At 37.1% G+C, this 14,187-nt stretch overlaps 3 protein-coding genes across 3 annotated transcripts; all 3 read right to left on the bottom strand.

Annotated features, from left to right (window-relative positions):
• Nucleotides 1-61: 61 nt before the first annotated feature.
• Nucleotides 62-3,847, bottom strand: LOC145222549 (carboxypeptidase A2-like). Its single transcript, XM_080088689.1, has 13 exons — nt 3,783-3,847; nt 3,488-3,563; nt 3,329-3,429; nt 2,806-2,926; nt 2,505-2,606; nt 2,135-2,233; nt 1,957-2,067; nt 1,618-1,705; nt 1,423-1,484; nt 993-1,130; nt 622-706; nt 306-414; nt 62-230 (listed from the first exon to the last, which is right to left on the bottom strand). Exons 1-13 carry the CDS (start codon nt 3,845-3,847, stop codon nt 143-145), a joined length of 1,245 nt encoding a protein of 414 aa, XP_079944815.1. The 3' UTR covers nt 62-142.
• A 609-nt stretch (nt 3,848-4,456) lies between these two features.
• Nucleotides 4,457-8,483, bottom strand: LOC145222477 (lysosomal membrane ascorbate-dependent ferrireductase CYB561A3-like). The gene is made up of 6 exons (XM_080088617.1): nt 8,258-8,483; nt 7,659-7,800; nt 7,008-7,106; nt 6,580-6,683; nt 5,999-6,153; nt 4,457-5,286 (listed from the first exon to the last, which is right to left on the bottom strand). Exons 1-6 carry the CDS (start codon nt 8,321-8,323, stop codon nt 5,034-5,036), a joined length of 819 nt encoding a protein of 272 aa, XP_079944743.1. The 5' UTR covers nt 8,324-8,483; the 3' UTR covers nt 4,457-5,033.
• Nucleotides 8,484-9,202: 719 nt separating this feature from the next.
• Nucleotides 9,203-14,182, bottom strand: LOC145222478 (transmembrane ascorbate-dependent reductase CYB561-like). The gene is made up of 6 exons (XM_080088618.1): nt 13,187-14,182; nt 12,727-12,868; nt 12,253-12,351; nt 11,628-11,731; nt 11,157-11,311; nt 9,203-9,844 (listed from the first exon to the last, which is right to left on the bottom strand). The coding sequence occupies exons 1-6, from the start codon at nt 13,250-13,252 to the stop codon at nt 9,616-9,618; spliced, it is 795 nt and encodes a 264-aa protein (XP_079944744.1). The 5' UTR covers nt 13,253-14,182; the 3' UTR covers nt 9,203-9,615.
• Nucleotides 14,183-14,187: the final 5 nt, after the last annotated feature.

Raw genomic sequence — 14,187 nt, 5'->3', positions numbered from 1 at the left:
CATGTTTTTTTCGGCAACTAAATTTTAAATTATTTTATTTGTAATTACTATCCAGGAGAGAAAGTATTCTTTACAAATTTTTCTAATCCACGTATAACTCTGAATGCAAGCTTTTATTGGTACACGATTTGGCCATACGAACTTAATACGAATCACACTTGTGGTCGATAATTGCTTGCGCCATAACTTGGAAAGCAGCAAGTGATTCTTCAGCTGTTGGTTGGATCTCTCTAAAATTAAAATAGACTTTAAAGTAGTTTACATGCGATGTAATTTTGCTTTCAAGTTTGTTATCGTGGACTTACGACTCCGGTAGAAGGAAACCATACTGTCCTTCGTCTCTCAGTTCGGCAGCAAATGAACACGGAGTTACATTGTCGTAAAAATAGTCGGCAGTGCTGCCAGATGCCACATCTGAAATGTTAGTACAGAAGAATAAAGTCATTCCTGACAACTGCGTTGGTACACTTTCTTGTTTTCATAAGCGCAAAAGATCGTTATTAACGTATTTTTTGTATCTTTAGGTGTATTTTGTGTGAACAAGTTTTGGGTGAGCTTGTTCTGTGCAAAAAAACGTTTTGTTAAAAAAAAAGGTTTACGGTAAGCTACCCAGCTACTTACAGATAGTGGTTGAAATTTGTCCTGATTGGTACGTCTTGCCATGGGTGACTTTAATTGCCGCTACGCTGTCGTTCGCAATTTTATCCTGAAAAAAATGCGCATACGGCAAAGTAGAAATGGCAGGTAGATCAAGTTTTAGTATGTCCGAAAGAGGCGCCAAATTGAATTTTTGAAGGTGATTATTTAGATTAGGTGTAAGAAAATTCAGCGTGAAAACCACTAAATCTGTCGCTGTGTTTAATTTGTTTTACGAAACAAATGCACGCTTTTGTATGCATCGTGAGTGTCTGAAAAGAATATAAATTGGGTAAGTTAGTATGATCCAGATCCTTAGGTAAGTTAGTATGATCCAAAAAAATCTATAAACTAACCAAGGTGTCGAAGTTGCTTGGACGATCCAATTTGTAACCGTATGGAAACATCCACAGCTGGCTGTATGAGTGAACATCTATATACATTTTAGGGTTTGGAAGGCCTTCCACGAACTTCTTTTGAGCCAAGGTGCAAGGCTAATAAACCAACATATTTACAGCATTTAGATCAGAGTAAAGAGTTAAACATATGTCTTAACCAATTTTACAAACATTTAGTTTTTTTGCAAAAAAGCGAAGGGTCATTTTTGTCATTAATCGGCTCAAACATAAAGGATATGTAGAGAGATAAAAAAGACAAAGAGAAAGGGAGAGAGTATGGGATTGTTTGTTGTTGGTGTCGGTGGTACAGTGTCACTACTATTTTCTACGCACACTTTTTTCAGTCAGTATCACACAATTATTTTTATTAATTGGTTGTTATACCTACCTCCGAAAACGCGTAAGGTCCGTAATAAGTGTCACTACAGGGCATGTCACTGGCTCCGGGACCTAAACATGTTTTTATATGTTCGATAGTTTTAAAACCATTTTTTAACAACATCTTTGTTACAGACAGATTTCTAACAAGTTGTATTATTTTGTAATTCTTTATTGTTGCAATATTTGATTTAGACCGCATTACCTCCAAAGTTTGCGTCCCAATTTCGGTTTGGATCAACTCCAGTGCAACGAGCGCTACTTGGTGTTCTGGTTTTACGCCACATGCGGTCCTAAGCAACACAATACTATTACCGTTAGGCAGCAGTACAGCACGTTCGCGTCAGCGCTATCATTTTGTTTTTGTCACCAAAACAACTGAACTGCAGCTAAATTTGCAGCTTTTCTACGATAACAAAATAAAATAGTTTGTCGCGTCAAAACATACACATTTAGGCGCTTTATGTTCGTTGTTAGTTTCTCAGAAAATTGTGTAGATTTCTAGATTTAAAAGTTAACATATTTAAGTGATAGGTATTCTTACGTCACTCCAAGTGTATTGGTATCCGTCAGGGTTTGAACTTGGAATAAAAACAAAGTCGACTTTATCCAAAAGCCCTGTAATCGTCGGGTCAGTTCCGTACTCGGTGACGAGCTAAAGTAAATAAGCCATATCTGTTAATAAAGTAAATTTGCAGACAAGACAGAAAAACCTATTTCACCTGTTTGACTGAAAACATGCAGGTAGCCGGGCTTATCCATTCTCTGGCGTGAATTCCACAGTTGATGACGAACTGGGGATTTCCCTTTTTAGTGGTGACCTGAAATTCAAACTTACGATTTTTGTTGTCCATTTATTCTCTTTTATGTTTCAAAAACAGGTTATTCTTTAATTTTTTTAAAATGTTTTGATTGAAATAACTTTCTCTAGGGATTAACAGTAATAATTTAAATTTTAGTATTCTGTGTTGGATGAAACGCCATACGCCATTTTTGACTTGTAATTAATTCAACAGAGGTAGTAGAAAAGTGCATCAAACCAACCAAAACCACTGCCTAACATACAAAGATATCAAACGTTTTAACACTTACGGTAAGAGCACTGAATTTCAGTCCTTCGTAGGAAGTTCCAACTGTTGAGTTGGTGAGAAGTTTCGGATGGGCAGCAGCCATGTCGCTAATCCATTGTTGAATCTGCAATTTAGCATTAACAAAGCAAAATTAAGCAAATACGCAGTACTGACTTTCATAAATGAAGTTTGTTGTAGATACTGAATTATAGTTTTCATATTGATAGTTTTATGAGTGGATATTGTCTAATTAGGGCCCTACAAAAAAAGTCAGTCATTCGGTTAAAAAATTTTCCCCCAAAAAAGTAATTATTGGTGCTTACCTCATCAAAATGATGATAAACATGATAGTTAAAATCAGCTAGAGCTTTAGGAGTAGGATGTTCGGTTCGCTCTGCATTAATATAGTTCTGGACATCGTCGATAAAAACCGCATAATGAATCCTGTAAGTGATAATCCATCAGGAGTACGCAAAAACGTATAAACGACAGTTAGTCAAAGAATGACTACACAATATATGGTTGTTATAATAAAGAGCTAATTCAACATGCTTTGTTTATGAATCGTTAAACGGTTTTCCTGAGTCCGCTGTTATCTCAGACAAATTGGTTTTAACTCCATATTGTTTTTATTATGTAATTTTTTTTTAATTTTTGCGTTTTTATTAGATTAACGAATGCTTATACATCAAAAACAGTCCGCGATATAATAGGTAAAGAAACATCATCTCAAACACTAGCAATATTTTTTTTTGCCTTAATGTCAGTAATCTCTACATAACTTCAAAGACCATACAAAAGGGAATAGCTTTTGTTTAAACCGATAATATCCAAACAAAATTTTACCCAGTAGTGGACAGATACGCCTTGAAGCTAGCGAGACGGCCAGAAGGCACACGGATATCTACAGGGATTCCAATACCTCTGACTGGCGTCCAAAAGTCCAACTGCATTACAACAACATGTGACATTATTGATACACTAAATCGAGCTAAGTATTGGTACCTCGTACTGCTTCTCTAGGTTTTGCAATGTATTTAGTTGTCCCTCAGTAATTGGATGCAAACGAAGAACTTGGTCCCTAAAAACGATAATAAAATAGGCACTACATTTTTACAGTTTAAATCGACGTGATCTACGTGGTGGGCTGTTAGCACAAAGAACAAAGATCTGCTTTATTTGCAATCTTGGAAACTCAATTTCTCCATATTTAAAATATATTCAGTGTTTATTGTATTTAATATGTAGGGGTGTTGTTGTTTTATTGTTAGTCCAAAAACCTTACTTTACATATACTTACCCATGAAAGGTTTTGCGCGCAAAGACGCAAACTGCAAACAAGCTTAAAAACACAAGCAACTTCATGTTTTTCTTTCCGATTTCAAATCAGCATATAACACACTGCTTTCCTGTAACCGTGCTATGTAGCCATCGATAATTTATGCAGACTCATAAGGTAAACTATACAATCATGTCAATATTGTGTATGGCGGTATGCGGTGCCTCTCACGGGGTTTAAATGGCTAACTAGTAAACAACACCGTTTACGACAGCCGGTTGTTTTCGTAGTGAGTTATTGAGTGTACAAACACCTTGCGAAAAACATACTCTCAAATGCAAGTTTCGACCACTTAATGTCGCAACACCATATACCTGTATGGTAATTTGTAACTGTGCATTACGTATTTCTTGTATCTGACTTGCTGCACAAAAGTATGTGCAACTGCTTCCTGCCGTTAAAGCCGCCAACGATACGCATTAAAGCTTCGTCAAACATGCTTTACCAATGCAACCCATGGTTAACATGACATAAAATGTAACACCTCAGTGACGCTAGACTTTCTTACATATGTAATTTTGCCGCAGCAGAGGTCTTGTTAGATACAAGTCGACCTTGTGTTATGTTTGTAACTGGCATCAGCCTTGAAGCTAGTGATTATGTAGACTTGCAATCTCGACACTCTCACACATAAATCATAGTACACCAGGCATGTTATAGGCGTAATACCAAATCAAGCCGTCTCTCAAGCATTTTCGTTACAGCTTTTCAGTGGACGATCGCCAGTTAGGCCATTGTTCAACAACTATAAACAACAGGATCATGCCATGAAACAGTCATGCAGACCAGGGATAGGCTCCTGTCGTGGGTCCGAATCTCACCACAGTCAAGATGCCTTGCCGCACAGGAATGACAGCTAAATAAACTAAGATTTACATTTTACAAAGAACAATGAAACCTGAGGAAAGGCCCTGAGGACTTTATGCAGACCCAAGACCCGGGTTGGGGATTGGCTTAATTCGATATGACACTTGAAATAGGTCTGGGGTACTTAATTTACCAAAAAGCTTATGATACAATGTTAACTGTATTCAAGTTAAATACTCTATTGCACATGTATTATAGCACACCCTATGCAAATTGAAGGGAGATCTCTATTAAACTTTCAAACATTGTTATATGTAATCCCATTCATATAGGATATAGTTATACAATCCATGAGACAATATTATAACTAATAAGGTACAATGTATCCCTTTTTCACACGCTACATCAACGCGGATGCGGAAGTAACTTTTCCAATTCCCCAGGCCCTGACGTCTCAGGAACAGGAGTCGGATCTGCTCCTGGTTGCTCCTGCGCCTCTTCCAGAACAAATTGTGGAGGGGGTGGCAAAGGAGCTCCTTGGTTCCAGTCATTCCGGTGCAGAAGATACATTGTTAGGAGGATGTACGCCATGCAGAGGAGACCGATGACGTTGAAAAATATGGCATGAGGTGGAAGCTCTCGGTACTCTTTGCTTTTCCTTATTCAAATAGAATTTGTTTTATTTTATTTTTTTCTTTAATACTGCATTGCAGAAAAATTTGTAAAGAAGTAAAAATGTATATAAAGTTGGGAAACTACTTTCCTGCACCCAGTAACTGCACATAGTACTACACAACAAAGTGTGTTGTGAAAAAAAGCAATTAATCAACGCAAAGTTGTCGCCACAGGTACCACGCTTGTCTGTGGGTAACATTAGTCACTGTTTCCACGTAGCAAGTTTCCTCAAAGACAAAACTTTGAGTGTGTGGACATCAGGATGTGGTGTGTCAGTGAAAGCATATATATTTATAGAATGTTAACTAAACCACTCATACTAGCACACTCTAACATCATACTCAAAGGTATTTAAAACAGTACAGTACACTAACGATTGGTTTTACATTCCACAAACAGACTTATTGTTGCCCAACAATATATTACCCCTGTCCCGAAATATCAACTTTGAAACTCTCGAATTTCCAGATGTCAAGATGTGTAATTTAAATCGATGAAAAAGTTTACTTATTTCCCGCTACAAAATTTTAAAGCGCCAGTAACGTGCGGTGTGAACAATCTTGAAAGCTGGAAACTACTCTCTAAAGCTGGAAACTGCTGCTTTAAATATCCCAAAAAAATGCTGTCATTTGTTTACGATTCCTGTAGAGCTAACGTATGAGGTAAAATATATGTTTGCTTTTACAACAACTTACATGCTGAGCAAAAGATCGTCGACAATTCCACTCATAATACTTCCCAAAGAAAGAGCAAGAATTGCGAAAGCACCAAAACGGTGAATAGGAAGCACCATGTCTCGTATGGAACCCTTCACCCCAGGCCACATGAAGGCAAAGAAACCGGCAAAAAACTGAAAACAAATTATAACATGAGTATCGCTGGTACCACAAAAACAACATAGGGCGTTTATATGGACGAGTGTATCCAAAGTCACTTTTAAATGTAGGTAGATCACTGCCTTTGTACGCTGTACCTATGTTTGGGACTGGCTTCACAAAAGATTTGATTTCAGAGGCGTTAACATAATAAATATAATTCAACTGACACTTTGAAACACTAAACAATGTTCCATTTGTAATTCTTGTGAAAAAACATGAACCTAAACTGCATGAAACATTCGTGAAAAATCTTATGGATAACAATGATCGTAGGAGATGATGGCTTAAATGTTTGGTAATAAGGTATATAGCTTTTACGACTATTTAAGTTACTAAATTTTCATCAGAATATGATACATCATGATTAATATTGTCGATATATTAACAAAGGTTTCAACCTGAAATGTAAAGAAACCGAGAGTGGTGATCCCACACCAGCTGTGCATGGTGTACATGTTCCCGTAGTTCATGCGGTGGTCAAAAATAAAAACTGTTGCAACCCCTGCAAATAACATTTTATTGAGGCTCTTGTGTAGCGAATGATCTTAACATCTACAATCTAGGGCAAGTTTTGTTATAACCATCAATCACACTTTATTGTGCTCCAGAGTCGCCACGTTGGGTCAAAAATATTTTAAAAACCGATTTTTGTATCTTTACTTGGAAAGAGCATGAAATAATTTACTTCTCGTAATTCAAATGGCGATTGCAACTGTTACTAATGCAATACCGGAAATTGTAAGCACGTGCTGTAACATTAGCTATGCCATTAAGGTCACACAGTGCATATATACCTAGTTTCCATTAACATTTACGAGAAAGTTACCGAAAATTGCAAGTGCAAGAGTGATGCCTGTGATGATCATGTGAATGAACTTGGTCTTCCAGCGAGGAACACAATCCAATGCTCGATAAATTAATGCAGCTGTAAAGCACATGGAATGGTTACGTAATTATCACGTACTTAAGTACTTGAGGGTTATCCTTGGATCTTCGATCCATAAGCTTTATTAAAAGCCTTACAAACAGCCTCGAGAAAAATACCCTGGATTTGAAAAAAAGATTTTGCAATTGATTCAAGGCAAGTGTGACAAAACGCGTCCAGGAAGCAATTCCAAACACTTGGAAGGCTTACAACAATATGTAAAATTGCATACACCGCTTGGTACCAAATTACAAATATGGCGAATTCTTTTTGTTGACAAGTTTTATAAACCACTGTACATTAGCGTGACGTGAGAGATGTTCAGGTGTGTCACTAAATACTTTCAAGAGTTAAACTTATTATCTCTGCTTTGGGGCTTGATGGCGAAATTCGGCTGTATATGACAATGCCAGAAAATCGTTTAATCTCCTTGTTTCCGAAAGCAGCCTCACACATCACATGAAGTTACAAAATTTCAGCCTTATAAACTACACAAAAACGTTTTCTTAGAATCTCTAGAAAAAAGCAAATCTAGAAAAAGTGATAGCTTACCGTTGCCATACAAAAACACCATGGACAGAATCATAACAAGAGGATGAATAGCAAACTGATGATACCGGCCATTCCATTTATATCCACCATTGAACACACACGTCCATATCACCATTAACGCTATAGCAAGCAGTCCGAAGAACTAAATGTATCACGGACATGTACTCTTGTTAAAAAGTGATATGCTGTAGTCAATCTATAAAACTATGACCACAAAAGCTAATTAACTACAAATATTTCAAATGCTATGTTGTACGTAAGAGAATAATTTAAGCGTATCTTTTAATACAACGTACAGATATGTTTGCAAGTTATACTTATAATGCTTCATTTCGAGTAACCATTTTTTGCTTCAGCAAATTCTGCAAACGTTTTAGATTGCATGCCATATACAAAGCGTCTTAGAATATAATATGTCACTTTTTACGTGTTATTGAACCATTTACTTTTTATACATTCTAACAATAATTTAAATCTTACGAAAAACAAAACTTTGAGTTTAAATAAGTTACTTACTACAAAAGTAACCAAAACATACTAGCATGCGCATAACACACATTGTTTATACCTTTGGCAAAGTTATCAAAAACAATACATACCTGGGTCACTCCAAATATTACCCAGAAAGTATTCCTGCTATTGCAACAGTTCTCTCTTGCTGCCATATCTTATCACTATGGTTGAGGTCGGACATGGTGTGTTGTAACGAGCTGCAGATAACTAATCGCCCCCTTCCGGGTCTCATATAACCTGATTGGCTTTATTGCTGGAGAACATAGCGACCCTCCGTAACTTCAGAACGTCCTAGAGTTTGGATCTTTTGCAAAAGTTACCTTCACCTATTGCTTGCACACTCTCAATGCAGAACAAAATTTCCTTGAAAAATTTAAATAAAACTGTAAACTAATAAAATAAACAAGTTACTCACAGTAATCTCCACAGAACTGAGATTGCTGTGTAAAATTGCACAGACGCATGTAAAATTAGTGGTGATGTCAAAAGGTGAACCAAACTAACAGAGAACACTATCCAGCTGAAACAAGCTGGACGTAGCGTTGTTTATCAAAACGAAATGCTTCGACAGGACCGATGTAATTAATTGATCCTCACAGAATTGACAAGCGCGCCGCGTGTGATGCCACGAGCAAAGAATTCCAAGAAGCTACATTGCGCCATCTTCTGGTAATTTTTTTTAATGGCTTTAGGATTTTTTGTGAGGATTACGGGAAAGTATAGATTAAAGTTAATATGCGGTAAAATTGTATTAAAAATGTCTCTGGACACACAAACAAGCTATCTTAATGCACAAAGAAAAGAAAAACTGGCATCGTTTCGCAGCCACAACCAGCAGGCAATCTTAAAATAAATTTGTGGTTTTTGTCTGTAGACGACGAAGTGCGCAATTAAACCAGGTGTTTATGGTTTGGTACAGGGAACATGTTTAAGAAATACTGCACTAGTTTGTGCGCAGCAAGTATTTTCCTGTGCCCTGAGAATGTACCTTCAGTGTTATTGGTAATTTACATCACACAAGCTCGTAAGTTGCTATTTATGTATTATCTCTTTTTGAATAAGCTTTACAATATGTACAACGCGTAAAACGCGCATAAATTCCTGAGCTATTTACACAAAGACAAAAGATGGTGCGCAGAAAGCAAGCACCACACAGAGGAAAAGATTGCGTTTGACAACAAGAACGGCAGGAGAAAATAAAGTTTAAACAACAAATAACCATTTGCTAATCCGAATATGCACAAGAAAGAATGTTTTACAAGGTAGAAGTAGCAAAATTGCGAAGAAAAAATACTGAAGTTATTCACCACCATTTACTTACAACACAAATAAACTAGAAGAAGTACACAAGACACCTAAGAACTTTTAAAACTTATGCTACAAGTGCACGAATTTAAATACAAATACTGTTGTACATCAATCAATAACACCAAACCAAGTCAAATTACTCCTTCGGCAGCAACTTGTCAGTTTCGCTGGGACCTGGAGCACTCTGCTCCGCCGAAGCGTCCCCTTTTTCCTGGGCTTCTTCAGCGGGCGTCAGCTTAGTCCCTCGCTTCCAGTCGTCCCGGTAAACGAGGTACATTACAAGTAATATGTAGACAATGCAAAGGACACCGATAACGTTGAACAAGACAGCGTGAAGGGGCAGTTCTCTGTATTCTCTGTTGTCACTACAAATTGAAATCGTAGTATTAAGTTAGTGTAATAAGTAGGTGATAGGTGAAAAGTAATCTCGTAGGTGAAAGTAATCATATTTTAATTAAAACATAACCGCCAAAGAGCTTGTGTATATAGAATACATATTAGTGCAGACGTTTCAACAATCGCTGTTGTCATCAGTGCAGGTTATCAAAGTCTGCAGTCTGCACTCAGATGTATTTTATACATACAAACAAGCTCTCTGGAAGTCATGTTTTTAATTAAATTTAAATTTCAGTTTGTTAAACTGATCACACTTCTGACAGATTTTTGCAAGTGAAAAAACTTGTGGCTTATAAGTTATTGACCCAATTGCATTGTTACACCAAACGACCAACAATAAAATTTACTGTCGACATGTTTTGTATATTCTACCACTCATAGTAACTCACTACACACCTACTAGTTTTGCTTGGTGTTTAATTAAGTCAAGTTTGTAACTTTATTTAACCAACATAAAAATTTGTTTAATTGCAACTTCTATATAAAAGGACTTTGTTAGTGACAGCATCCATATAACAATTGCACTCAAGTTTGTCTAATAGTTAAAAGCAAATAAATAACTGTGCTCACATACAGCCACGTGGTTAACACTAGTGCGATGCTTTAGGTATGTGAACCCCATGACCTCATTGTTACCCCATGTCTAAAACAAGTAAACAACCGACTATCGTAGGCTTTACTGGGAAACGCTTGTCATAAGAAGTTGATGGATTACGTTGTTTTTATGTACAGGTGGTAACAAAAACAAAACGCCTTGTTATCATGTTTTTGTTATTATACGTAAGACCCATGTTATGTAAACATTGTTACCGCTTTCTTCTACTTTACATTATTCCAAGTAAAAGCCCTAAAACTTCCGCCTATAATTGATTGATTTTATCCTGTCCACTTACTTAACTTTGACTGACATTGCTTAAAAGATGTTTTTTTTTCAAATAGGATTGTATGCTAAGACCCCGTCTTTTTTAAACTAACATAGCCTTTAAAAACATCTATACGCGAATTATGGCTAGTATGTGGAAATTTAAAAAGAGACATATTTATCAGTTATATCGTTTTCTCAAGAATTCCTTATAGTTAGGTTTAAATAAAATGCAGCAATATTGTCCGGACAAATAAGCTCTTCCATTAACTGTGAATTGTTATGTGCAAGTGATCTTTGCTATCAGGATTCTGAAAGTCCTTACTCGGACCTTGCGTGTATTTTTCTGGTCGAGGGTGTGCAAGTAGAAACATAGTATTTCGAAAACGTAGAAACTTCTAAGTTACGGGGACACTTACATGCAAAGAAGTAGGTCTTCCACTACACCACTGGCAATACTTCCTACCGTGATCGCCATTATTCCAAAAGAGCTGTATCTATGTATGGGCATGTAGATATTACGGATTTTTCCCTTTGCTCCAGGCCAAAGGAGAATTCCGAATCCAATAAAAAACTGCAAAAGAGCATTTTGGTTAATTGGCATACTGAATAGAAAATTGGCTGTACTAAAACAGCATACGAATTGCTAAACACGGTTGCAGAATAAGGGATTTTGTCACCGGTTTAAAACACGCAAAAAGTGTGTAAATCTCATGCGGTTTTTGACAGTGAAAGTTCCTGTAATTGCCTTGTTTGAACAACACAGTAAACAATTAAATTACCAGTATATGGAAGGTGTAATAGGTATTTTGCAACCCCTCTCGTCCCTTTCTTAAACCCCACATGATTGACCTCGCGTATCAGTATCAAGGTTACTTAAGGTCACGAACCTGCAGGCCAAACGCGACGACGTTGATCATTCCACACCAGCTGTGCATGGTATACATATTTCCATAGTTCATAAAGGCGTGGTAGTTAAAAACGGTGTAGACGCCTGAAACAAGAGACAAAATCGATCTCCTATCTGTCACAGTATATCCTGTCTGGCAACAGCCGACCGGACCAAAATGTCGTCTCTTAGTTACGTTTTGGCACATGGGATGCTTACGATCCGGTTTTAGTCAGTCCAATTTTCCTGGGAAAATGATTTATGGCCACACCCAGTTTTTTCTCCTAAAGTCACACCCTATTTGAACGTGAGTGATGTACAACAGCCGCCATACGTTTGTTGGATTAAGGCAAATTATTTTTCAGCTACAACTTTGTAATTTGGCCTATGCATTTGTTTTGCACGTAAAGTTGGAGAATGAACGCCTCGGCGCAATTAATTACTCCAGCATTATGATAACAAATGATTGCGTTTTTGCTGTAGACACTGGCAGCTTAAATACATCATCGCACAGTAAACTGCTATAAAGCTTTGGTGCACGAAATTTTATCTATTTGCGCACAATTTAAGCTGCCAGTGTCTACAGCAAAAACGCGATAAAAGTACCTAAATTAATAGTGACTTACCGAATATGGATAAGATAAGAATGAGGGCAAAGATAACCATGTGTATAATCTTCACCTGGAAACGACTCAAGCACTCCAGTACCCGATAAACCAGAGCCCCTGCAAGAAAAGAAAAAAAAACATGTAACGTTATTGTTCCCAAATATCAATCTGTTGGGTCGCCTTTTAATACGTCAAAGAAAATAGTAAGATTAGAGCTTACATCAGGTCTAGTATTCAATTCAAATTCTTCGTCCGGTTTACGAAATTATTATTTTAATTGAAGATTTTGAAATCTCTTCGTTTAGGTCTACGATACTTCTTAAAAAAGCGGGTAACCCAAACAATTCAAAAAATTATATTTACGAAATTATGACATAGGTGGCCGAGTGTAAGCTTAAGGCAGTCCTCAATTAGATCCGAGTAAATAAAATTTCGGTTCTGATCCCAGTGGTAAACAGAGGAGCGAAATTGCGTTAAAAATATGTAGCTTACCATCGCCATACATGTAAACCATTCCTATAATCATGACCAGTGGATGAATTGAAAATTGTTGATTCCTATGGCCCCATTGATATCCCATGTTGTAAGCCACATTCCACATTACAAGAAGAGAGATTGCCAAGAGTCCGCATACCTAAAAACCAAATTGGTAAATAATTTGCTTGCAAATCGTCGCCCTTAAGTAATGTTTGCAAAAATGTTATATAGTTGTACACACAAAACAACAATAATTAATAATACTGGCTACCAAAAACGTATAACCAAATTATCAATAATTTATTGTTTTTACGTTTAAGCGATATTCAACACTAACGATTTAAATTGCAAGCAAGCCAAAAGCAATCCACAGTCTATAATTGGCAGTCCAAAAAAATCAAACAATTGTTGTAAGTATTTATTTTATTCCACACGTAAATACAATAAAAGCTTTTCATTTTTGATTCAAAATTACCTGTGCGAGGCCAAAGATACCCCAAAAGGTCTTCCGACTGTTACAACAGTTTTCTTTAACTGGCATTTTTTAGCTGTTAAAATATTGCTGCCGTCTTCTGCAAGGTAAATGTGCGAATGAGCATGAGAAGGACCGAAAAAACAAGGGGTTGCAACATGACAACTTCCTTTCTCGTCCAAGCCCGTCTGAGTAATAGCTCCGGTTTCCGTTACATTTTCCCTCTTCTATTTACCAAACACCGGAGCTTGTGGCTTGTCAGACTCCGCCCCAGAACATGACTCTGGTTTTACCGCGAACTGTTCCACTATAGCAGGGTGATCCATACCCTGGCCCAGTGGTTCTGAGCCGGGGAGGAATTTTAGGAATTTTGAGGAATTCGAGGAATTTAATTCAATTTGTACATGTGGTATGTAAATGCACACTTAAGCTCTGGGAAAATGACCTGTAATGTTGATAAAATACCCAATTTTGAATGACCTTCGTATGGTTCAGGACCTACCATGTAGTTTTATAGGGGGGAATGCAAATGTTATGGATGGTCAAGGAAGGAATTCGTCGAATAAGGTTGGGAACCACTGCCCTATCCAACGGCCAACTGCAAACTTGTAACCAAAGTCTGCTCCCGCCCTATAGTTTGATTCAGTCCGAGCGCATCAGCCAATTGAATATGTGTTGTTGTGATGAATGAACTGTGTGTAAGGAAATTTTTGGTTTCGTACAGTGCAGCTCCTATTTCTTGTTTTAGAGCAGGGGTTGATAACTTTTGATACGCGGTCTTTTTTGGTGGCATGTCAACGATTGCTTTTTGATATGATAGGCTACATATCTTTTTTTACTTGTTGTGACTAATACATAGCTTTTTTTGCAGTACGTTATGGTGTAAAATCTTACAAAGCCAGCCTACCTACACGAGTCTTACTTATTTTGAACTGCTATTCCAATCACCTGACACAAACCACTATTGCGGACAGAAAAGAAAAACTAAATTTCGTTAGTGAGAA

This window comes from Phallusia mammillata, chromosome 4 (assembly GCF_965637545.1).
Source record: "Phallusia mammillata chromosome 4, kaPhaMamm4.hap1.1, whole genome shotgun sequence".
NCBI classification, from domain to species: domain Eukaryota; kingdom Metazoa; phylum Chordata; class Ascidiacea; order Phlebobranchia; family Ascidiidae; genus Phallusia; species Phallusia mammillata.
This window is presented reverse-complemented; position numbering and strand designations above follow the sequence as displayed.

Excerpts from the sequence above, each read along its gene's own strand:
- LOC145222549 (XM_080088689.1), bottom strand. The coding sequence starts at position 3,847 with ATGAAGTTGCTTGTGTTTTTAAGCTTGTTTGCAGTTTGCGTCTTTGCG. Across the intron at positions 2,068-2,134 it reads GCATGTTTTCAGTCAAACAG|CTCGTCACCGAGTACGGAAC; the intron begins GTGAAATAGGTT and ends TATTTACTTTAG. Across the intron at positions 707-992 it reads CAAGCAACTTCGACACCTTG|GATAAAATTGCGAACGACAG; the intron begins GTTAGTTTATAG and ends CATTTTTTTCAG.
- LOC145222477 (XM_080088617.1), bottom strand. The coding sequence starts at position 8,323 with ATGGCAGCAAGAGAGAACTGTTGCAATAGCAGGAATACTTTCTGGGTA. Across the intron at positions 7,107-7,658 it reads GGTGTTTTTGTATGGCAACG|CTGCATTAATTTATCGAGCA; the intron begins GTAAGCTATCAC and ends TGTGCTTTACAG. Across the intron at positions 6,684-7,007 it reads TCTTGCACTTGCAATTTTCG|GGGTTGCAACAGTTTTTATT; the intron begins GTAACTTTCTCG and ends TGTTATTTGCAG.
- LOC145222478 (XM_080088618.1), bottom strand. The coding sequence starts at position 13,252 with ATGCCAGTTAAAGAAAACTGTTGTAACAGTCGGAAGACCTTTTGGGGT. Across the intron at positions 11,312-11,627 it reads TCGTCGCGTTTGGCCTGCAG|TTTTTTATTGGATTCGGAAT; the intron begins GTTCGTGACCTT and ends GCTCTTTTGCAG. Across the intron at positions 9,845-11,156 it reads GAAGACCTACTTCTTTGCAT|TGACAACAGAGAATACAGAG; the intron begins GTAAGTGTCCCC and ends TTCAATTTGTAG.